At 41.1% G+C, this 23,967-nt stretch overlaps 4 protein-coding genes across 4 annotated transcripts; 2 read left to right on the plus strand and 2 right to left on the minus strand.

The window, feature by feature from the left end:
• Window positions 1-100: 100 nt before the first annotated feature.
• LOC139654571 (MAP kinase-activated protein kinase 2-like) lies at window positions 101-4,311 on the plus strand (the record flags this gene model as incomplete). Its single annotated transcript, XM_071531686.1, has 6 exons — window positions 101-227; window positions 1,620-1,695; window positions 1,862-1,986; window positions 2,108-2,193; window positions 2,308-2,388; window positions 2,782-4,311. Coding segments are annotated over 6 exons (639 nt in total), but the record flags the coding sequence as incomplete, so codon positions are not given.
• Window positions 4,312-6,762: 2,451 nt separating this feature from the next.
• LOC139654563 (fibromodulin-like) lies at window positions 6,763-10,261 on the plus strand. Its single transcript, XM_071531673.1, has 3 exons — window positions 6,763-6,804; window positions 6,989-7,891; window positions 9,414-10,261. The coding sequence occupies exons 2-3, from the start codon at window positions 6,994-6,996 to the stop codon at window positions 9,563-9,565; spliced, it is 1,050 nt and encodes a 349-aa protein (XP_071387774.1). The 5' UTR covers window positions 6,763-6,804; window positions 6,989-6,993; the 3' UTR covers window positions 9,566-10,261.
• Window positions 10,262-12,562: 2,301 nt separating this feature from the next.
• Window positions 12,563-16,668, minus strand: csf1b (colony stimulating factor 1b (macrophage)). The gene is made up of 9 exons (XM_071531687.1): window positions 16,627-16,668; window positions 14,946-15,059; window positions 14,464-14,526; window positions 14,171-14,341; window positions 13,752-13,956; window positions 13,526-13,662; window positions 13,001-13,044; window positions 12,869-12,906; window positions 12,563-12,626 (listed from the first exon to the last, which is right to left on the minus strand). Exons 1-8 carry the CDS (start codon window positions 16,666-16,668, stop codon window positions 12,870-12,872), a joined length of 813 nt encoding a protein of 270 aa, XP_071387788.1. The 3' UTR covers window positions 12,563-12,626; window position 12,869.
• Window positions 16,669-20,437: 3,769 nt separating this feature from the next.
• On the minus strand, window positions 20,438-23,591 carry ren (renin). The gene is made up of 9 exons (XM_071531675.1): window positions 23,515-23,591; window positions 22,864-23,011; window positions 22,576-22,699; window positions 22,290-22,408; window positions 21,960-22,156; window positions 21,164-21,286; window positions 20,931-21,072; window positions 20,690-20,788; window positions 20,438-20,599 (listed from the first exon to the last, which is right to left on the minus strand). The coding sequence occupies exons 1-9, from the start codon at window positions 23,589-23,591 to the stop codon at window positions 20,438-20,440; spliced, it is 1,191 nt and encodes a 396-aa protein (XP_071387776.1).
• Window positions 23,592-23,967: the final 376 nt, after the last annotated feature.

Consider the following 23,967-nt stretch of genomic DNA (forward strand, 5'->3'; position numbering starts at 1 on the left):
TTTACGTTTGATGTTGGCTTTTCTTACGGTTGATGAATGGCCAATTATCTGTATTCTGTTGTGCAGAAGACTGATTGCTATTCTTGTTCACCTCTTTCAGCCAGAGAACCTCCTGTACACCTCCAAAAGGCCAGAGGCCCTCCTCAAGCTGACTGATTTTGGGTTTGCCAAAGAAATCACCACACTAAACTCGCTGGCAACACCATGCTACACTCCCTACTATGTCGGTAAGAACAAATGGCTGTAAATGAATAATGAAAGGCTGGGAATATATTAGAGGATTATTAGACCGATTTCCACTAGATTTGCCCATTCTGACACTTAAAGGAGAAATACCTGTCAGTTTGGTTAGGGCTGATGGTTGGCAAAGATTACTATGAGGCAGTGTTAACCACAGATCAACTCGCCGACTGATCTGAGCTGCCTCTATATCAAATAGGGCTGCAACTAACGATTATTTTCATTGTCGATTAATCTGTCGATTATTTTCTCAACTAATCGATTAGTTGTTTGGTCTATAAAATGCCAGAAAATGGTGAAAAATGTGGATCAGTGTTTCCCAAAGCCCAAGATGACGTCCTCAAATGTCTTGTTGTGTCCACAACCCAAAGACATTCAGTTTACTGTCATAGAGGAGTAAAGAAACCAGAAAATATTCACATTTAAGAAGCTGGAATCAGAGAATTTTGACTAATTTTTCTTTAAAAAATTACTCAAACCGATTAATCGATTATCAAAATAGTTGGCGATTAATTTAATAGTTGACAACTAATCGATTAATCGATTAATCGTTGCAGCTCTAATATCAAACATAGTTTAATATTTACAACCCAACATCTGCATGGACCCCGAACAATTCCTGTGGTATGTGTGTGTGGGGATCGCAGCTTCATCCCGAGAGCGAGACCGCCAATAGCCAATGAGAGCAGTTTGCAGTGAGTTGAGGCTGAGCGAGTCTGGCTGTCTATCTATCTCCGTTCTTGTTGTGATTGGCGTTAGATTGTGCAATTTCCTGTGAGATTAGAGGTTCCTGACATCGGTGACACATCAGGTTAATCTGGGTTATAAATCTGTGAAACGCTTCGTCAAGTGTTTGATGCAGTCTCCTAGTGTGTGCCCAGTCTTACTCTTGGAACTGCTCATCAGCTGCACAGAAAGTACTGCTTTGTGTAACTGATAATATCTTGATTTTTGTTTTTTGTTCATAAAAGTTACCTTCCAAATATGGCTTCACCGTTATCACTACATTACTTGCAAATAACTTGATTTATAATGATCGCATTGATGCAATGTGTTTGCTTTTAAGTGTTAATTTGACCCAGTCTCTGTGCTGAGTGCGTTCCCTGAGGGGATTTCACAGAGCTAAGTATCTGCAGACTGTTACACAGAGTACTTCCTGTGGAAGCCATTGATACTGACTAGACTGAAGTGAGTTACAAGAAGTCGCATCCTGTGGACCAATCGGAAAATCACACGTACAATTAAATGACCCTGTCTTTTGCAGTCGTTAATTTTTATATGTTGAATTATCAAAGAATGTTTCAAAGGCATTACTGTGTAACAAAAGTGAATTTCTCCAATCCATTTTGACTACATAATCTCTGTTGACACTGTTGCAGCCCCAGAAGTTCTTGGTCCGGAGAAGTATGACAAATCCTGTGACATGTGGTCTCTGGGTGTCATCATGTATATTCTGTAAGTCAACACAGTAGAACTGAAAGTGCTTGATGTATTTTTTGTGATTTCACAATTTGAGTTTACATGACCTTAATTTTCCCAAGAGTCTCTCAGCTCTCTAGATTATTGCTGACACTAAGGGGATCCATCTTGTCATCATGCATTATTTCTGTCTTATACCCAGGCTGTGTGGATATCCTCCCTTTTACTCCAACCACGGCCTGGCAATATCCCCGGGGATGAAAAGACGGATCCGCAACGGACAGTACGAGTTCCCCAACCCAGAGTGGTCCGATGTGTCTGAGGAAGGTGAGAGGCGGGGGAGGTTTGGTGATAATTACAGATACAGCATGACTGACAAGGATATGGTTGTTGCTAGTGGGAGACATTTGTTAACTTTGACTGATAGTATGATGATTTCCTTTTGCAGCCAAACAGCTGATCCGCCACCTACTGAAAACTGAGCCCACCCAGAGAATGAGCATCACCGAGTTCATGAACCATCCCTGGATCAATGTAAGCAGACTGCAGCCTCTCGCTGCTGACTTCCATCCGTTTGAGCTTCCACTGGTTTAGATAGACGTTTGTGAGATTTTGTGAATGCTCAGTCATATTCTCTTACGCTTGCAGCAGTCCATGGAGGTCCCACAAACACCTCTTCACACCAGCCGCGTGCTGCAGGAGGAACAAGATGTCTGGGAGGAGGTCAAGGTGAGTGGAGTTGCTGTTGTATTTGTCGCTCATTAAACAGTTGGTACAGTAGGAGAAGTTTGTTATTTGTTTGCTCCAATTTTGCAGCCGTTATTTCTGGCTTCTTAAGAAGTGAAATAGATGTTACCAAAACATAGGATGGGCACAGAAACTGTACTTGATTCCTTGATTTGTTCACAAGATTGCGAAGTGTGTGTGTGTGAGTGAACAGGGTTTGTGTGTTTTGGCAGCATAGTTAATTGTTTTTGATATTTTTGATGTTATGCCAATGCATGTATGTAGCTGTCACTGAAGAATGAAATCCATAGTGGATTACTTAAAACAGGGCGCCATTTTTGTGTGTACTTCATTTTCATCTTGGTTGTTTTTGACAAGAGTTATTGTTATTATTAGGAGGAAATGACGAGCGCCCTGGCAACGATGAGAGTGGACTATGAACAGATCAAAATCAAAACTATTGAAGATTCAACTAATCCTCTGCTTTTGAAGAGAAGAAAGAAAGCAAAAAATGCAGCCACACAACCGCCAGGCCTGTGAAACAAAGACTCTAAGAAATGATCAGTTACACAGTTTCTCTATGCTCAGAGACTTTGCTAGTCTTCTTATATGCTCTGTCTCTCTCTTGCTCTCCCCCTCGCACACACACACACACACACACACACACAGAATCAAACAGACAAAGAAGCTCTCAAGAAGAGCTTTAGGGAAATCAGAGATTGTCAAGTGGCTCAAAAGTATTTTTTTTAAAAATATGTTTTTATTTCCCTCTGTTTAACCTTAGACGATTTTATTTCTGGTGATATAAGTAAGAAATCGTGGATTGCATCTGTGGTTTTACTTTTATGTGTTCATCATCAGAGTGTTACCATGATGCAGCTTTTTTTGGAGCTTGCTGTTTACCAGTTGCCGCTGTCACTGATCCAAATTCAAACTGAGCTCAGTTTTTTTTGTCACGGCAGGCCACATGTTTCTCATATTCTGTTATTCGGTTATTTACAAGACATAATGTGATCGTATCTGACAGCCCATGAATAATAATGAAATGCATACAGTCATTTTGCCGGCTCTGCTTTAAGGAAAACCTCTTTTCTATGCACTGGAAAATATTCTGTATGTGCACTGAAGCTTTTCATATATCCTCTTATTAGAGGAAACAAACATTTATGTATATTAGAACGTCACTTAGTTTTTTTCATATTGTTGATGTACATACTCGGTCACACCTCACATCAACACTATTAATTTTTCTATGTATTATTGAGTGAGTTTTGTTGTCATAAACTCATGCATTGTTTTTAGGTTGTTTTTATGACTGCAACTGAATGTGTTTAATTGTTGGTTGGGCTGTATTTTTTTCTGCCAAAATGCCTGTAGCCACAGTTCTCATTTTTGAAGACAGTTTAAACAGACTTTGTGTGAGGATGTTGTAGAGGTTTGCCAGCATCATTCATATTTATCGCCTTTTGAATTATCCTTACCACAAACCACAAACTTTTGTTTTGTATGCTGATATTGTGTTAGAATCATTCCTGCTTCCCTCAACGCAGGAATGTCCTCGCCACATTGTGGTAATCTAGTGTCTAAGACTTGTGATACTGTTGACAGTCCCCAAACCAACACCCCCTGAGTGGCGTTAAACATGCTTGCTATGCCTATGAGGCAGATGCTAATTGCATTTGTTTGAAGGTCTCTGACAAAACCTTGTTGCAAACTGGACTCTACATGTTTCAGTAGCGTTCAGTTTCTCTATAGCAGTAATAGAAAAGCAGTGCTATGAAGTTCCTGTTGTGTGAAAGACATGCGAAGAAAAGTGGCGGGCAAGGAGCCGTTTTAGATCAAGGGAGTAGTGAAGAGATGTACAGTATAAAATGTTGCACCTTACTAATATCCTGTCTGTCTGTTACTCTGGATTAAATCTCTTGAAATCCTCTATTGTTTTGTGTGTTCTTTATCACCCGGCCAGTCATTTGAAGTTACACTAGCTTGTTTTGCTAACTTATGTGTCAGATATCACCATAACAAAATATATGTGATGCAGTTTGCTTCTAAAGTTAAAGGTCCCATATTCTACAATTTCCAGTGTTTTATTTTAGGTCCATTAAAACTGTTTGTGTGGTTTCCGGTACCAAAAACACTCTCAATCCATTTTTACACATTCATTCTCCAGCATGTCTCTGAGCCTTGCCAAGAACAGGCTGTTTTTGTTGGTGTGTCTTAAAGGCTCATTAATATTAACGACCCTCTGTTCTGATTGGGTAACCGTTTCGAGAGTGAAACGTGAGACACCGCAGCCCTGGCAGCTACAAATAAAACAAACAAATAAACCTCAACCGTTTTGGAAAAAAAACACTTTGTTAGCGTATTAAAAGCCATGGTGCTGTAGGACAAAATGATAATGAGCGAACCTTTGTGATGCCACAAAGTTACAGAGGTCCAAATGGCAAATTTACAGGCTTGGTTTTCTAATATGGATTGTGTGGATTTAGTTGGCGGCTGTGCGTTTTGATACTTTCACAGTGTTTAGATAGCACATCCAACTCCTTCATAATCAAAGAGGCAAGGGAAATCCTGTTTTCCACAATATGGGACCTTTAAATAAATGTGTAGTCGGTCAATTGTTCACATTCAATTCGGTCTACTGTGCAAAGGAGGCATCTGAAAGTGCAGTGTGAAGGTGTGATTGGAAAAAGGTATCCTGGTGAAAGATCACATACATTCATGTCCCACAGAATAACTTATTTCTGATGATCCCTATTTGAAGACTTAAAATCTGTATTTTAAAATTTAAATTCACATAATTTTCTTCATAACAGTCCATTCCATCTGATATTTCTGGTGGAATCTATTCATGACAAGAGGACAGTCTAGGATAAAATAATTCACAATAGGGGAAAGGCTTTTAACAGGCTAGATGTTTATTGTGTGTTGTGTTATTGAGACTTGTGCAACTATTGTGGTTGGATCCAGATGAATAGAAGACACCCACATTGAATGTTTGGGATTAAAACATGATGGTCTAATTACAGGAATAATGTGTTCTCTTTAGCATCCTGATTTAATTCAGACTTTCTTTGAGACACAAAAAAATATCCCGTCACAAACAATATTTGTGTCTATGGTATGTACAAGTGGACTATTAGGGAGTCGTGGTCATGATTGATAAATCCAACACCACAGTTTTACGGTAAACATTTTGCATTTCCCATTTTAGGATTAGTGTATGATGAGAAATGTGTACAGCAGGCATGATTAATAGTGACAGGACAGCCATCACAGAATAGTAGGTGTAGTTATTTGAGGATAGGTTAATGTAAAGGCACTTAAGTATACCAAAATAAGTATACTAACACATTTTCTGTCATAAAATGTGGTCTTAGCTTTAGACCTGAGGTTATTTTTTGTCCACAGAAAGCTCTGCTCTGACTAAAAATCTGCCAAGTTATCTGTGCAGAAGGGTCCCATCTGTGTATCCTCGGGTCTCCACTCTCCGGGATGAAAGTGTTCGGTGATTAAGGACTGTTACATATGACTCCCATTTTCCAAAGGGTACGCAGTCCTTTTCTTGCAGAGGATGCAGATAAATATGATCACTGAAACACTACCTTTATTTACTCTTTTCTAATAGAGGATGGAAATGATGACACCCATGTTTTTTGTAGACAGCGTGCAGGATGATAATGGCGGTCATGTCTGACAGCGACACAGGCGCCAGCACAAGCATATGTTAACTTTCTCTACAGCTTAAACACTGTAATTGTACAAAGTGGTGAGTAGTTTAAGTTGCCCTGGAGCAGGCAGGTACAGAGCACGGTTTGGTATGAGGGCCCACAAACAAGAAAAAAAAAAGTAGAATGTGTTGAAGGATGATGATTATGGAGAGATAACAGTTGATGTTACATATGCTGAAACATAGACAATGGGCAAAAATAAGCTATAACAGCTAGTTTTAGAGATACAACTGAGCTGCGCTGTTTTAAGTTTTCACTGAGGAATCTGAGTAAGGCATTACAGATTTTAGCATCCAGTCTATGCAAAGTGAAGTAACTCCATGAGTCCTCTATACCTCTAACCCCCCCTCCTCCATAACCTCCACATCATAACCAGAAACAGCATGGCAGACCCCTGAGTGGCTGTGCTAATGATAAGGCACAACACAGCAAGCGAAAACAAGGTTGTTAAATAGCAGATGTCTGCGCCAGTCCCCAGATGGGATTGATATTTACATGGCTGGAGGTGATATGTTGCAGTGTAAGCCCTAAATGCTAGTGGAAAATGTATGTCTCCTAATGAGACTGTGTGGCTGGGGCTGCAGCTGGGGAGAGAGGAAGATATTTAATCTATACCAAGCCCATACTCCACTCAGTCTGAGAGCGACACAGGGGAAGTGAGGAGGGACTGCCTCTGAACAACTGGCTGGTAGGTATACCAAATATACATTTAATGAATTACTTGCAGATCAACATAATTGCTAATTTCAGTGTTACTTGCAAAATATTTACACAACGTGTATTACAGTTTTGGGATTGTGGTTGGTGTATTGGGATACAACCCAAATTTTACATCATTTTAAATCACTTTTTTTCTCTGTATTTTCGTTCAGTGATCATGCAGACAGTGGTGCTCCTCCTCATCGTGGGGTTAGTGGATCTGAGCTTGGGCCAGCGTTTCAGCCAGTTCCAGTGGCTGTCCCAACTGCGAGGTCGTCGCCGGCACCCTGCGGCCCAGTGGGCCGGGGGCGAGGCGGAGGACTGCCCCCTGGAGTGCGACTGCCCCTCCACCTTCCCCACGGCTATGTACTGCCACAGCCGCAACCTCCAGCACGTCCCCTACGTCCCGTCACGCATAAAGTACGTCTACCTCCAGCGTAACCAGATCACAGGCATCCAGGACGGGGTGTTCGACAACGCCACCAGCTTGGTCTGGGTCGTGCTGTTCCAGAACCAGCTCAACTCAGACAAGATCGGCAAGAACGTCTTCAGCAAGCTCAAGAACCTGGACCGGCTCTACTTGGACCACAATGAGCTCACTCGCGTTCCTCCTAACTTGCCCAAGTCTATCAAGGACCTGCGACTCGGCCACAACAAGATCTCAAAAATCCTGTCCAGCTCATTTGAGGGGATGACCAACCTCACCAACCTCCAGCTCCATGCAAATGTCATAGAAGACGTTGGCGGTGCGTTCAAGGGACTGAAGTCTCTGACCATGTTGGACATGAGGAAAAACAAGCTGCGGAAGATCCCTGACAACCTCCCTGAGAGGCTGCAGCAGCTCTACCTGGAGTCTAACAGCATAGACAGCGTGCCGGCCGGCTTCCTCACCATGTATCCCAAGCTGAAGTTTGTCAGGTTGGCCCATAACAAGCTGACAGATAAAGGGATTCCTTCCAGCGTCTTCAATGTCAGCACACTGGTCGAGCTTGACCTTTCCCACAACAAGCTGGAGAAGATCCCCATTGTCAGTAGGAACCTAGAGAACCTTTATTTACAAGCCAATAAGATCAAAGGTATGACCACATCTCTCCAACTCTTCATACTCACATATTGTATAAGAGCTTTAGCTGTTAGGCACAAAACAAAATAACTGTAGTAAGGATAGGAGGATAGGATGGCAGCAAATCTATAAGTCCCTATATGTTTAATATTTAATATTTTATTATTACAGGAATATTATAGTGATGCCATAAGAGATAAAAATATCATCCATCACCATCAATATATTATAAACTCACTGTTGGGAAGGAGAGACCGTAGCTTGTTGCCACACTTAATCCTCTCATTGATTTCTCTGAGTCAGTGCATATCACAAGATTCATTTCAATATCAGTAGAAAGCTCAGAGTACTGGGTAAAAATCTCTTTTATAGTTTCAAATAATTATTAACTATCAAATTGCCTTGTGTCATGGTGTGGGGTGCCTTATATTTTTCAACAGATTAAATGCAAAAAATGTAGACATTTTTAAGCATTCTTGTTTTTTTATACTACGCCAGTCTTCAAAAGTGTGTAAAAAGAACTGTGTAAAAAGAATGACTCTATTGTGCTTATTAAATAATTAGCTGTGGTTGGCCTTTAAGGAAACCAGAAAACCAATCAGGACCTGCCCTGATTCATTCACTCAAACTTTGGGGGATTTTCAAGCAGTGAATACATATAAGGAAGTTTGTGGACCTCAGTGTGTGTAAAACTCCTCTCTAACCGTAACCCTAACCCTAATATATAACCGAGGCTCTCACAATGTAGCCTACGACACAAGCTGCATTTCTTTATCCAGAGTAAAGAGTTGTCGAAGGCTCTGGTGGAATGTTATTGTGGACAAGACAGCCATGATCAGCCATGACAGCTAATGTTTTGAAAGCCCTGAACATAAGTTTTTCTCTTTATTTCTGACCATTTCCCTGCCTATAGAAGGATAGAAATTAATAAATAATTAACTATAACTCAAAAGATAACTGCTCTGATGGGGTTGGTTGGCACAGTGAGACAGGCACCGAGACAATCATCCACATCTGGCCTGTTGTGCAAACTTTCTAGCTAGCCACCACACAGCTTAACCTAGCAACTCAAATATAAACTTAAATCGAAGCTCTCCCTCTCCCCTTTTCAACAGAAATACGTGTTTATGGATACACACGACATACAAACTTTTATTATGTGAATCCCATAAAGTTGAACATTTACTCTGACTTACGAAAAACACAGAAAATTTCTCTCACCTCAAGGTTTAGTGTCTTGTCGGTGTAATAACCGCAGTGGTATGCTCAGAACAAGATGGGACCTTTTTCATATGAATATTATTACGCAGCACCCTCTAGTGACAACCAACCCCAACCAACACCGGCCTCCTGTACCACACACACACACTATAAGCAACTACCACTGATCTGAACCACTTGCTCTTTTCGAAGGATGAGCTTTCCTCTGTTGCTGCTTTTACATGACAGGTAATTCACATGATGAGAAATAAACCTGTGTCCTTCCTTATCCGTATTTCTCTCCTCCCCTCCTCTCCTCCTCTCCTTTCTTTCAGAGTTTTCCCTGGGCAGTTTCTGCGGTGTGGTGGACATGACAAACTTCTCCAACCTGAGAGTGCTGCGCCTGGATGCCAATGAGATCAGCGCCAAAGACATTCCTGCTGAAACTGCCTACTGTTTACGCCTTGCCGCCTTCATCGATGTGTAGCGCCTCCTAATCCGTCTCATCGATGTGTCTCGACTCATTCCAGGCTGTTTCTTCATCTGTAGCACGCCCTCCTCTTATCATCCATGGCCCCATTACAGCTATTTCTACTTTATACAGCATATGATACTCTCAATCCATCATGTTTTGACATAGGCATGTGTTGCTAAAGTTTTCTGAGAGCTACTGGTATCATTCCAAATGATTAAACAGTTCCAGTATTAGTCAATGGGAAATACCTCTTGTGTAATATTTTTTAGAATGACATGATAGAGAGAAATGAGAAATCACCGGGTGACTGACATTTTATTCATGCTGCATACTAACTATATGACCAGTTATATTTTTTCTGGCAATACTTTCCTGTAAATACCTAAAGTCATAACTGATTGTATGTTCAGCAAAGGACAAAAACCCCTAAAACGGTCGTGCCAGTGTGAGATTCAAGTTGGACCTTTGCTTCCATCGTGTGGCACAAAGCAAAGTGACAGCAGGATGAGCAGGAACACATGATTCTCATTAGATTATGCAATGGCAGACTGGTGTTATGCGTATTCAGGGTTGGCAAGGCTCCAAACATATCCATTAGATTACACACATTCTACCAAGTAATCCTATTGATGTTATGTACTTTTTGATTTTGTTGCCTGTAAAATCAATAGAATATGTAAGTATAAACAATAATATATAATAAGTAAAATGGACAGTTTATGCCATTATTGCAGTTTATGCCAGAAGCATTACTATTATTATTTACAGCGACAATCAAGCATTGAAGTTGAAAATCATGTTTTTGTCTACAATCTGACTATGAAAATGCCTATTTCTCTTTAAATATGACTGAATAATCCAAAAAGTAATCATGTATTTGTTTCAGTGTACGAGTAACTATTGTTTGATTGCTGTGGAGTTTTTTCAGTAACCATGTTTCAGTCATTTTTTGTTATCTGTTTGGTATAATGTAATTCCATCCATCCTCTGAGCCTATTTATAAATCACTGAGATATTTGTACTTTATAGATTAGTAGCCAGTAAACTCAGAAAGTCAGGATTTCTATTACTGTAAATGAATTGACTGAGAGTAAATTAATTTGTATCCGCTTATCATCCATCATCATTAAAGTATAAGTGAAAAATAAGTTGTCTCTCCAGCTTATTGTTGACAACAGTCTATTTTTAACGACAATTTTATGTCCTGTTTCCTTTAATTTGACAGAGAGAAACACACAGAGTGAGGGACAGAGAGAGGAGAGAGGAGAAGAGAGAGAAAGAGGGAGAGAGAGAAAGGGAGAGAGAGCGAGTGAAGGGCGAGAGAGAGGAGGGAGAGAGAAGGGAGAGGAAGAGAGAGGGAGAGAGAGAGGAGGGAGAGAGAAGGGAGACGAAGAGAGAGGGAGAGAGAGAGAGGAGGGAGAGAGAAGGGAGAGGAAGAGAGAGAGACAGAGAGAGAGAGAGAGAGAGAGAGAAAGAAAGGGCGGCATCCCTCCTGACAATTCTTAACTGGTCTTAGGCAAGTTCCACATATTTTAACTAAATACCTTTGAAGACAAAGTCTTGCCTTTTCATCTTCCACAGCTGCCTTTAATCCTCAGCAGAAAGGCACTAAATTGAATTATAGAAATACTTTCCTTCTGTTGTAATAGAACAACTTCTTGGGATGAAGAATGGCTTATTGCTCTTGTAACTATGGTGTGCACACTGTTCAGCACTAGGCTGGTAAATTCATTCAAGTGTTTTATAGATTAACATGTAGATTGCACAAGGTTGGGCAGAAGCTGTGGGGCGAGGGGGAATGCATGTGTTTTTTTTGTGTGTGTGTGTGTGTGTTTTCGCTTCCTATACAGATTCTTCAAAAACAGAATAGAGGCCAGCACACATGCACATGATCAGATGTGGGATAGTAATCTCTCCCGAGGAATTATTGATGTGATCCTCTCTGAAACACATGTGAGTGTTTTCTCACTTTGTGGGAAATTGTCCAATTCTTTTCAAACACAGACTTTATGCAATTTAATACTCACCAGTCAGAAAGCATTACGCTGTGCTATTAGTGAGTTGAGTGAAAGTCAAAATAACATTAGGAAACTGGGCACTGCCTAACTAGACTATCTCAGTATTATTATCCTATTATTTGTCACTACTAGGCAGTAATGAATATGTTATCCATGAGTAAAGTGTAGGCAGAGATTCATCCCCACCCATTGCTGTTACACCCAGTGCATGGAAGACGTTTTTCTTGTGAAGCTGCTGTAGTGCTGGTTAATGCACAGCTATCAGGATCCTTTCTCCAACTCTCAGCCAGTAACAACAGCTCACAGCCAACAAAAACATCCCACAGATTAAAACTGTTAAAAACTAAAACTATTGGCACCATTAAGGCTTTGAATTGATCAGCAGTGTAGGCTAATAATGAGCGCAACTAGCATGCTTTCCAAAGCCATGAACAAGGCAACAAGGCAATATTAGCGAGGAAAAGTTAATACTTGTATCCCTCGTAAAGTGTTTACTAAAACAAGATATTGGCTATAAAGCTAAGACCCTTAATGAGGCCATTACCTGCTGTGGTTCTTTTGAAGTGATTTCATTGCATAAATAAATCATGCACTTTGCCCCATGTAATCAAAGCACTGGTAGAGGAAACACTAGGTTTTGGATTACAAATATGGACAGTTTCGTTTTATTATCAGTAATGTGACTGAATAGAGTCAAAGTAATAAATAACTTGTGGAAATGTTTGCTAAACAACATTACAAACAACTGGTTATGTGATAGCAAAATGGAGACACATCATTCCACATAGACATAGCTGGTGTAAAAATAAAACTTTTTTAGAGAACTTGAAAAGATATCTGCAATAGATATAACATAAACATAATATACATAGCACATTATTATCCCAAATAATAAGATCCGCTTTGCTCTCACTCAAAGCCAAGCTTCAGATTAAATAGGTGAGCATGATACATTACACACATGATATTGATATGAAAACTTGTTCATGATGGATAAAATGTCCAGCTTCACATACGCTCCATCTATCGCTGCAGTGATGTGCTCTTCACTGCCTCTGAGGAGAGAAAGAAAAACGCTAAAAATACATACAATATATGGACATATGAGCACTGCAGCCATACGTTCAGGCCAACACAAGCATCTGTCCTGCTGAAGTGTCCTTGAGCAAGGCACTGAACCCCCTCCCAGCTCCAGCTGCCCTGTGGCTGACACCCTGACCTCCCTGCTTAGCTGTCTGTCTATCTGTTATTGTTTGAGGCATGCAGGCCAGACAAACTGGGGCAGGCAGATACTCACGTTATTGTGCCTCCATCTCTATGTCCTGCAGGTCTTGGCTTAATCCAGATGACAAAGGTATGTATTAGGAGGAATTCTAATAAACAGGACAAGATTGTCATTTTAAATTTTTTTATTACAATGTGTCCTTACCTTGAGCTCATATATGACCGTGATCTGTGAGGCATATGGGTTTTCTGTTTTGGGAAGAAAAGTCTTTCTCAAACCGGTCAGTTTTTTACAACTGAAATCAATCAACAAAAAAAGACACATACAATGAGTAACTAGATGAACCAAGCTGGATCCTGCATGACACTCTAAGTCATACAACTGTCTCAGCTTATAGCTGACATACCAAAATCACATACATACCAAATTCAAATATGCTAGTCTTTTTTTTACCATCCAATCCAACACACACTTTTGTGCACTTACGCTTTTGTGCAGGCGCTGCTGCAATTTATGCTATTTCTGCTTTTCATCTTAACTCCAGCCTCCACCTGGTTTGGCTGTGCTCAGTATTTACCAGTGAGGGTGGGGTGGTACTCCTGCATGACGGAGTACCCTAGAGAGTACAGCCATGCTGCCAAGTCCTAATTATTGCAGTATGACTGGAATGCATGACTTATGACATGTATGATCCCTGAGTTCCTGAAGGAAACATATGCACATAGGTACCTTTTGTGTGATGAGACAGTAGAGAGTAAATATGAACAGCAGTCCTCCGCAGATGGAAGCAATGATGAAGCCAAGCTTGTACAGGTCTCTTTCTGGACTTCTCTGAGAGGCTTTCATCGAGTTCCTCCCAGCTGTCTCTGTGGGAGTGACATGTGATCCATGTTCACGGTAGCTCCGGAAATGAACGTAATTCATGACAGCTCACCCAACGAATAAAGGGTCTCACCTGTCGTTAAGTGCCGTGTGGACGGGTTTGTAGATAGCTCTGTGGTGGAACTGAAGGCCTCTGTGTATTCCCTCTGGCATCTCCAGTCTACTGGTGTGTCGTTGGTGGTCACCAGCTCCCAGTACGCAGACAGCACCTCCAAAGCCCTCTGCAGTGCCTCTGTAGGAGAGCCTGTGAAGGGCATCTCAAAATTCTCTGGCTTGTCCTGAGGCAGATTCCGAGAAACATTTTATCATAACTTGAATGTCTTCATACTATTGTAGTAGTTTTCTTGATTTATCTCTTTATGTTGGGCTGTTTTTCAAATAACTTTATTTCTTTTTATGTTTTATATTATAAAAAAACAGTATTCCTTCAATCCTCAGCAAAAAAAACAGCTGAAACATACTCTGAATCACCGCTCCGAAACACACACTTACCTCTACCTCCTCGTTAATCTGAGGCACGCATTTCTGAGAGTAGATGTTGAGGATGAGAGCCCTCACAGACTGAACATAGCCGTCATTGACTGAACCCCTTGTATATTTGAAGTGGGTGGTGAGCAGCTCCAGGATCCACGGTAAAGCAGCTTTTACAAAGCAACATTTGCTCTGTGGGATAGCAACAAAAGAAGTAAACAAAATCAAATCATTACACGGCAAATGGAAAGTCTGATTCAGTCAAAGTCCAGTCTGCACAGGGAAACAATCACATAAAGTAAAAGTTACCTTACCAAACTCCTCCGTTCTATGAACGTGAAGGTTATTGAACACCCACTCCTCAACTGGTTATCCATCTGTATAAACAACAAGAGATTTCAGTCTGGACTGTGTAAGATGGTCAAACAATCAGGAGCGCAATGGAACGAATGACAGCACAGCTACAATTGAAAACAGACTTTTACACAACGACAGATTCCAATCATACTATACTTGAGTGTGTGAGTGACCATATAGGATGAGGATGTGATTGGATATGGACAAAATGACTTGTAACTACTAATGTACTTAACAACAAACGTTTTTTTCCCTTCTCTCCCCTCCCTTCAATGAACTGTTGATTGACAGCTTATGTCAAGGATTGTTTTGGATTAATGCAAGCTTTAGGAATAAAAATGAGTTAAAAAAAAACAATCAAAGGAACTTTCTTATACTTAGCAGTGTTCTTATGGGAGCAAATAACAACTTTGTGATTGAAAGGGTTTCCTCCACTCACCAGCTGCCTGACTGTCAGCAGGTGCTCCCTAGTGATGGAGTGTTTGCATGGACCAGGGACCTCAGCCATAGTCAGAGGGAAGCTCAGGAACATAAGCACACACAGACACTTTACCTGCAACTGACGCAATCATACATTATCTTCATAAACTCTAAACTCTCGGCTGACACATATATACACATGTACATCTATGACATACGTATACATGTGTGTGTGTGTGTGTGTGTGTGTGTGTGTGTATGTGTGTGCGTCAGCCCTACTTGATAGTTTATAACCTGTGCATCAGCAAGACATGTACAGTGCCTCTTTGTGGCAACAGTGAGAAACTTCGTGCATCGATGTCCTATGCTCAACTGTACATGACCTTAGAGGAACCTGGCCCATGAAGATGCAATGTGCATGCCCATTTTCATAGCAGACATGCCCTCGTGTTCATCAAAACAAGTCCTGGCTGCGGGTTAAATAATAATGCTCCCTGCCCTGGCAGCACGGCCCGGGAGAGCAAAACGCATAAGGTGTGGAGTCTTTCAGAGAGTTACTTGCTACCAAGCACCTTCTGGCATCCGTAACTGACAAATGGGCTCCAGATGGGCTTTGCTCTTCCACTGTATCTAGCCCACACAGCCAAGGGGGAATGTGGATGATAGCAAGCATGTATTCTTAACCATATGTCCGTGACACAGCACCAACCACTGAGATGCTGCTGTCAGTGATGGAGGAAATGGCAACACACACTGCGCTCAGGAATTAAAACATAGTGGAAAAACGCAGGTTCCTCTCACTGCAGGCAAAATGTCTGCGCTGGAAAACATAGCCTGAAAAACAACCTCTTGACTCACTTGACCTGAGACTTCGATGCTGCTTTTGCTATCGTTTCTCAGAGACAGATAGATGCCAGCAAAATCTTGAATTGAAACCATACAAGATGGTTGATTTGTTGCCTGGCGGACTTCTGACATGTATTAAGACACAAAAGGCAATTCTTTGAAATCCACAAAAGTATTTGTCCTTGCATATTTAGTTGTTTCCCCTCTGTTCCTCATAGAATGCTCAGCCTACACAGTTAACCCCTGTTTAGACATCAGCGATGATGTCTTCATGAATTACGAAAGGTTTCAGTGGAAGTTGTAAGTGCGTGTAATTCTTTGGTTGTGTGTTTTCACTTTTGCTTTCTGAAAAATTCATGATGTGTACATATTGTTGTACTTGTTTTTCATGCTTTTCAGGGACCACAATGGAATAAATTATACCTTGTGTCATCATGGTTTTAACTATTAAAGCAAAAATGAAAACACACCAAACAAACATGTAAAATTGAATGCAATTCGAGGAAATGCCATCATGGCAACCTGTGACTGTTATTGGGAATCCACTTAATGATTGATCATGATACATAATCAAATTCAATGTAATCTAATAGAACTGTCAATGCGACAACCATGTGGCAAATGCAAAAGAGGCACATGATACAAAAGTCACATATCACATGATTTGTTTTCTCCATGCTGCCCATGATGTCTCTATGTAGGTCAGCGACAGCACGCAACAAACCTGCACTTTATACACAGACTAACACATCCAAAAAGGTTATATACCCAACTTCTGCATGAGTATTTCAGTGTACTGAGTGTATTATTAGTAGTTTATTATATTGCACTGATTGAAGAAAGGTCCCACCTACCTTAACTTTGCTCTGAATCAGGGTTGGCACAAGGATGGTCATCTGGTACGCGTTTGACAATGGAAAACACCAGACTCCTCTGTCACACACATTGAAGCAAAGAGATCCTTTTCTTGTATTCAGTTTCGCTCCACAGAAAGGAATTTGCCGTTAAGTAAATTTGACACTTCTTCATGTGTCGCTGCTCCTCCTAGCATCGCATGATGTGCTCCTCCTGCACAGAGTGAGTTCAAACAGAGACTGGCTGCCTCAGCTGACAGACTGTGTCTCTAAAGACCTCCCACCTCTCTCATGTACTCGACGAGATACAAAGTCCCGGACTTGGCAGATGTGTAGTGACAAATTGACTCTTGGGTTTTTAGATTCAATGCGGGCCTTTCTCTTCAACTTTTCTAGAAAATGTGTACCTGAGAGATTGGAAAAATTGGAAAACAGGAAAAAATGTGGGCCCTTGCAGTCGGTGCTAGTAACATCTGTTCTTGAATGTGGCCTATCCCTTTGTAAGTAATCTGCATTCAAAACACTGCATGGTCCACATCTTCCACAGCCTTTCTAATGGGAATCAATGACATGACCAAGGGACAAAAATAAGCCACTTTGACCTGGGAGATCTGCACATATAGATTACTTTGGAAATCTAGAGAGGAAAGCATGTTTGTTCAAGGCAGGTGAAGATGTAATTCCCTGCTGCTTATGGAATCCTGAATTTTGTAGTTTTTACCACTGTTATGTAGCACCCAATAAAGTGCAGCTTAGTAGGGTGGGTGTGTACTGCTATATATGTAAGACCTGAACTGACCCTAAAGAAAAAGACATGCACACACACACACACACACACACACACACACACACACACACACACACACACTCCTTTGTGAGCTATTTTCGATGGGGGAATTCTTCTGGTAAGAGATCAACGGACTCCAACAGAGAAAAAACCATTTGGCCTGGGACGTATTAACACAGGAAGTAAATTCCTACACTACACATTATAAACACATGTATTTCAGTCATTCAATACTGTAAAGTCATGCACTATTGCAAAATTACTGCTTTCTTCGCTTAGATTTTATTGAATGTGGGCAACTGTCTTTTTTAAAAAACAGCTCGACTTAAAGGGTAGTTTACTCTTTCATGTAGTTTCATGTAGTTTCATGAGGTCTGCTACGCTGGTTTCTTTTGGACTATGAATTGTTACAAGTGGAAACGATATCGGTTCTCTTTGATGATTGTTGCTATATCCAACTCTGGTGGTTGATGTCATTTAAGGTGCAAAAAGTAAGATAGTGTTGGATGGATACAAGATGGAAAAGAATAGATTCCAGCAACACTTGCAATACTGGGAACAAACATTTATTAGCAATTAGCAGCTTTGCTAATACATGTTTGTTCCCAGGACTGCAAGTGTTGCTGGAATCTATTCTTTTCCAGGGTTATCTGCCCATTCCATGCACCTTGTCAGTAAGTGAAGTTGTGCCAGAATGCCTTTTCATCCGTAGCACAAAATTACCATAATATATCTACAGGGGTTTGATAGAGTTGTTGATCTATACCAACGACTCGACGATTACTTTTCCAGGTGCTGAAATTTCTGCCCAGTAATACTCAATTTCAACAATGCCAAATAACATAAAAAAGGTGCATACCTGATAATAAAACAAAACAGATACAGCACCTTGGGAGTGCCCAATAATACTCTGGCACCTATACAGGCAATAGACAACAATACAATACATAGGGGAGGCTGATACAAAATGCAACAGCAAGCAAGCAGTAACTGTAAAAAATAAGTGGTGAAAATAGGGGTAGAGTACAACATTACAAAACAAATGATGGCCAGAATAAGTAAATTATGAGATTGTAAAACAAGGGATGGATGGTCATTATAAATATTGAGAAAATAATGCCCATCTCTTCCCATATGAAATATTGCAAAAGGGAAGACGGGTCACCAGAGAAAGGAGGGGTTCAGGAGGAGGACTGTTAAGGATCAGGCTAAGGCTACTGTGAGATTTTATATATTTTATAACCAAGACAATATCTTACTGTATTAGGCCACAATAAGCTGTGCCAGAGACCTGTCGATGTTGCAATGCCATGATCGCCAATAGAGGACGATAAAAGTAAAAGATTGCTTCATGCAACTTCTGGAAAGTCACTTTTTTCTAAATTGTTTTCAGCTTCACCTCGCCTATATAACTTGGCTATATAACAAATATTTACCAGAAACAGTGTGGATTTTGCCTTCAGAGAAATTTTCTTCCTCTGACTTTGGGATGTGTCAGAGTTGTTGCTTGGGCAGGATTTCAGGATGAGTAGTTTTGTTGACTCATACAGAGAGGAATGTTTTCGCATGAGTTTAAATATACTGTTGATAAAATGCCAATAAATCCATCTTCACCCTCACCTCGTTGCACACTGTCCCCAGATAAAATCTAAACCAGACAATTCATGGATGTGAGAGCAAGGAAGCGGCTAGACATGCTTGGACACTCACTGTCCCCTCACGGTGGCATGGAAGGACTTTCCTGAATTCCAAAAAGAAAGGCAGGGAAAAATCTGACAAGAGCATCTGATAAATATGAGTGCTTTTATTGTTTTATTATCTCTCCTACCTGCTAAATAAGCAGAAATGGCAGTCTTTGTCGAGCCAATCTTAAAATCGCTCTGAAGAGGCATGTTTTATCTCAGCAGGGTCATCTTTGTAGGGCTTTTTACGATAAGTTTTACCCTGATGCGAAGAAATACAGGATTCGAGGATCATCTCCAAACTGTGGTTTTCTGTGTGGAAAAGGAATACATATGGCTCTTTTACAACCACGACATACCTTGTCTTTACCTCCGACAACAGAATCCTGCAGGTCACGGATTACACACATAATGTATGTAACATAAATTCCTTTTGACACTTTAATTGTGACATTATCTCAGGTATTTGCTCCCAGTTGTCGCATGAAAATAGATACGTGGGTACCCATAAAGAAAAAAAAAATAAAGGAAACAATAAAGATGTGTTCATATTTCACTGTGGGTAACTTTAGTGGGAGTGCGCAGTGGGAAAAAGTCACAAAAAGTCAAAGTCGTAAGTCAAGCCATCCACTGCCATTGTAACTGGCATTGTAATTGTAAGGAAAGTGACTGCCAGATGTGAGACAACTGTGATTGTTTTATCTTTTGTTTACCTAGAAATAAAAATGTCTGGGTGAAATATTTGTAAAGAATCACAGAGATAAATTTTGTTTGACATATATGTCATGCTTCATGCATCAAAAATCTGTTTTCTATTCAGTCTTTACTTTCATATTCACAAAGAAGCAAAACGCATTTGACAGTGTTGGAAGGAAACAATGTGCATTATTCCAGTCAAGAATGATCCATGGAAATCCAATTAAACAAGTTTATTCTTGTTACGTCAATACAGATATGGATTTGACTGCTATTATAACGCTATATATATGCTATATGACAATATTATTGCTTAATAACTGTACTGTATGAAATTGCGTCAGCAGAACCACACATGGAGAAAACCTGCATTTACTAGTCAATGCTTACAAATTACAAATTGAAAAAAAAATTCAAAATGTAGTCAGTGCAACAGATACAAAATGTCTTTCTGATACTTCTACATCTTTTTCCCATACTTCACACCTATGCACTCTGCCCTACCTATTATTAAAAATAGGCTTAGATTGATCATGAGTGTTCAGAAAAGCAAGTGCACACTGAAATGTCTCAAGAAACACTGCGGGAGATAGAGAAAAAGAAGGAGAGGGAGATAGAGAAGACATGTCTGACGTGGAGCTTCCCGTCACACTGCTGTAGCGAAGCCTATCCGGTTACTGCGACGGTCAAACTCTGTGTAGTAGCGAGCAATGAAGTTGGCTCCCAAAATCCAGATGGGACCTGTAGGGGGCGGCACATCCAAGCCTCTGAAGGTGACAGTGCAGATGTCCCCTTCAAACTGTGACTGCTGGAGACACACAGGACCAGATCCGTTTAATCGCAAGTCAATTATAATATTAAGATATGAATATCTAAACGACTCATTCACCCTGCTTACCCATAAGATATAGTCCTCCTGGGTGAGTGCGTACTCCTGGCCACCCAGGTGAAAGGTGACACTGGGTAAAGTCTTCACAATGTCACAGTTTACTTTGTACTAAAGAAGAGAATGAGGAAAAAAAGGAAATTACAGTGATTTCAAGTATTTAATACATTGGATTTGATGCGCAATGCAAGATTTTTTAACCGACAAACAAGTCGTCGTTTCAGGGAAAGTATGTTGCGTGCGTAAGACTTACTCCACTTTCATCCAGCTGTGCTCCAATGGTTTTCATCAGCGCAGACACAGAAGAGGCAGGGCCTGTTATATAGGAGGAGCCTGTGTCAATCACAGCAGTGCAGCCCTCTTCACAGAACATCATCTCCGCCCCCACAGACACACTGAAGGAGAGGAAGGAGATCAGTGACAGAAAGGGCAAGAGATGCTGTCGCCGAATGTGTGTGGACAAGTTACGAAGCGGAGATCTCTCACCCTTTCATGGTGACGTCCCATTTGCCCGTCTCCTTGGTGTCCACATAGTTGAAGGCTCCAGTGTAGTAGTTTGGGTCCGTGCCTCCCAGCACCAGCTCTCCACCTGGAGAGTGCTTTGGGTCCCTGAAAACAATAAAGCACTCTCATCAGGGCTCTTCAGGCTCATCTGAGGACATACAGAGGCGTCATTCCTGTAAATATGAGACTTTAGGGAACATAGAGGTTTGTTTTTATGTTCCAAGCGGGCAAATTATCTCTGTACAGTATCACAATGTTGGTGGCTAGGGACAGCATGAATTGTTTGTGTTTGTGGCCGTGGTTTAGAGCAAGTAAGTACTGACAGGCTCAGTCATCTGAGGACATATTTACAGAGGTGTCGTTGTAAATATGTAAATATGTCACTTTAGGGAACATAGAGTTCTGTTCCTCTGTCCCAAGACGGTGATTGATAAGTCGTGTAGGCATAGAGGGTCATTCCTATGCTGGAATGCGATAAATCATAGGTATATAGGTTTGTTCCTATACTGCAGTATGATAAAAGAATATTTCTATTTTTCATTATCATCCTTGCTTACCTATTTTTCTTTATTTTTCGTTCTTTCATTCTTTATTTTTGTGATTTATGTGAGGCAGATTGAATGCCTTATTTATGAAATGCTCTGTATAAATAAGGTTTGCCTTGCCTTGCCTGTAACTCATTGTAAAAGAACACAGTATTGTACATATCCTACAGCAGAAATGTGTTAATGCGACTCAGACGAGGCTCCAGCGGGTCAGCTGGCACAGTTCAACCCACCTGCTGTAGTAGATGGAGAACACTTCTTCCTTGAGGACATGCTGAGACATGATGCGGTCAAACACCGGGGTGATTCCGTCGATGGCCACGTTGGGGTAACCCATCCCCAGCACCCCGTCGAACTTGGCGAAGATGAAGGGCATGGCAGACAGGGAGGTGGCTTCAGCAAACACCTGGACCACAGGGATCCCACCAACCTGCAGGAATAAAACATGGAAATGAGACTATCAATCAATTTGAAGTGCATTTATAAACAGAGGATAATTAAAGAATTTAGGTGTGCGTGTCACAAAGATCATCACTTTCAGAGGGCCTTGATTTCAAACTCACCACAACCACATCCTCGCTCAGGAATCCCCTAACATTTCCAGACGCATACTGAATGGAAAATCCAGTTCCGTTCTCAACGTGAGTCCGGGATTTGGAGCCATCATACCTGTTGTGAGTAACTAAGAGTTCAAAATTCACTGAGTCATAAAATCACCATGTATCTGGGAAGTCATGTTGTGCTTTTCTTTGTGTTTTTCTTCATAAAGAATCTAAGAAAATGCAATTATGTGTACTGCATCTCTGTGCGCATATGTGTGTGTTTGTGTGTGCATACATGCTCACTCACAACAGGCAGTGGAGAAAGGTGAGCAGCTGTGCGAGGGCACCCACAGGTTGGCTGAGCCTGTGTCAAACACCACATTGAACATCTGGGCAGGAGAGCCAATACTGATTTCCCCAAAGTACTGTGTCTGACGGGAATAAACACAAAAACAAGTCATTTTACAATAAAAACTCTGACTTTCATCCCATGCCAGTTTCATTTTGTTCTCATGCCTAAAGAAGTTCCAGAATTTATCCATTTTTTAAATACAATACAGACAAAAGTGCCAGCAGTGAAGTTCTGGTGTCTCACATCCAAGTAGTTGGTTAAAGGCGTGGGAACCGTCCCGTTGCTGGGGTCATCTGTGCTCTTCTGGGCCAGCTCAGCGAACACCTGGGCTGGTGAAACGCCCATCTCCCTCAGCGTCTCTCTGATAGTCGGCATCTTCTTTAGCGTGATCCTGGAAATAGAATGAGTGAGGAAATGTTCCCCCAGAGGACAGTAATGGAGTCATGGGGAGCGGGATGAGGACTTTGATGATAGCAGAAGTGTAGGAGAGGTCGGTAAATCACGCAGATGTATATTTTACATGCTGCACATTTGATACATATGTCCGAGCATGATCCAAGGGCAACAACGCCATGAGGTTGTAATAAAGTGCAGACTTTGGTTTCAGTGCCAGGCCAAAAAACACATTTTACAAAACAAAGAAAAATACCAAAAGGATTAGCTTTTATTATGAGCAAACAAAACAATTAATCAAGTAAAAATTAGTTCTTCTGTCTTTGTTTGTTGTCACTGTTTTGCTGTGTATTAGCAATGTGTTATGTGAATGCAGTGAAATATATACAGTACACCCTTACTCTGCAGGATGAGATTTTCACACTTTTGTCAAGCACACTGGTCTTTATATCACAATTTGAATAGCAGGCATATAAAACACTTAGAGAAAGAGTTGCTTACCTTCGCAAAGCATGGCTAGTGGTCATTGTCACTGATAGTGCAACCACACACACCCAGCAGTTCATCACTAGCGCCATGGTGAATTCTTTGAAGACAGGCCGGTGATGGAAGCAGGTTGTACAAATACAAAGTTGCTTTCCCCCAGCCTTGTTGTAACTCCACGTTTTCTGAGTCTGAGTCTGAGTCTGTGAAATCTCTCTGTCTTTGCAGCCGGCTCCCTTGCCTCTTTTTATACCGAGTCCCCTTCACGTCGCTCTGACCCACGAGGCCACTGGCTGTGGCTGGGAGCTTTCCTAGAAGTGACCACCGAAAACAAGCTCTGTTTCCCTCCCCCCCCCCTCTCCTGTCCATTCTTGGTCCCACAACCCCTCCCCTGATAAACAGGTCCCAGTGAGAGGTTTGAACTTTGACCTCTGGGGGAAAAAATGGGAGACAGAAAGCAGGGATGCAGAG

The sequence above is a fragment of the Centroberyx affinis genome, unplaced genomic scaffold, assembly GCF_046629955.1.
Source record: "Centroberyx affinis isolate AG114_WGS23_722 - 3 ecotype Tasmania unplaced genomic scaffold, CSIRO-AGI_Caff_v1 ptg002107l_1, whole genome shotgun sequence".
NCBI classification, from domain to species: Eukaryota; Metazoa; Chordata; class Actinopteri; order Beryciformes; family Berycidae; genus Centroberyx; species Centroberyx affinis.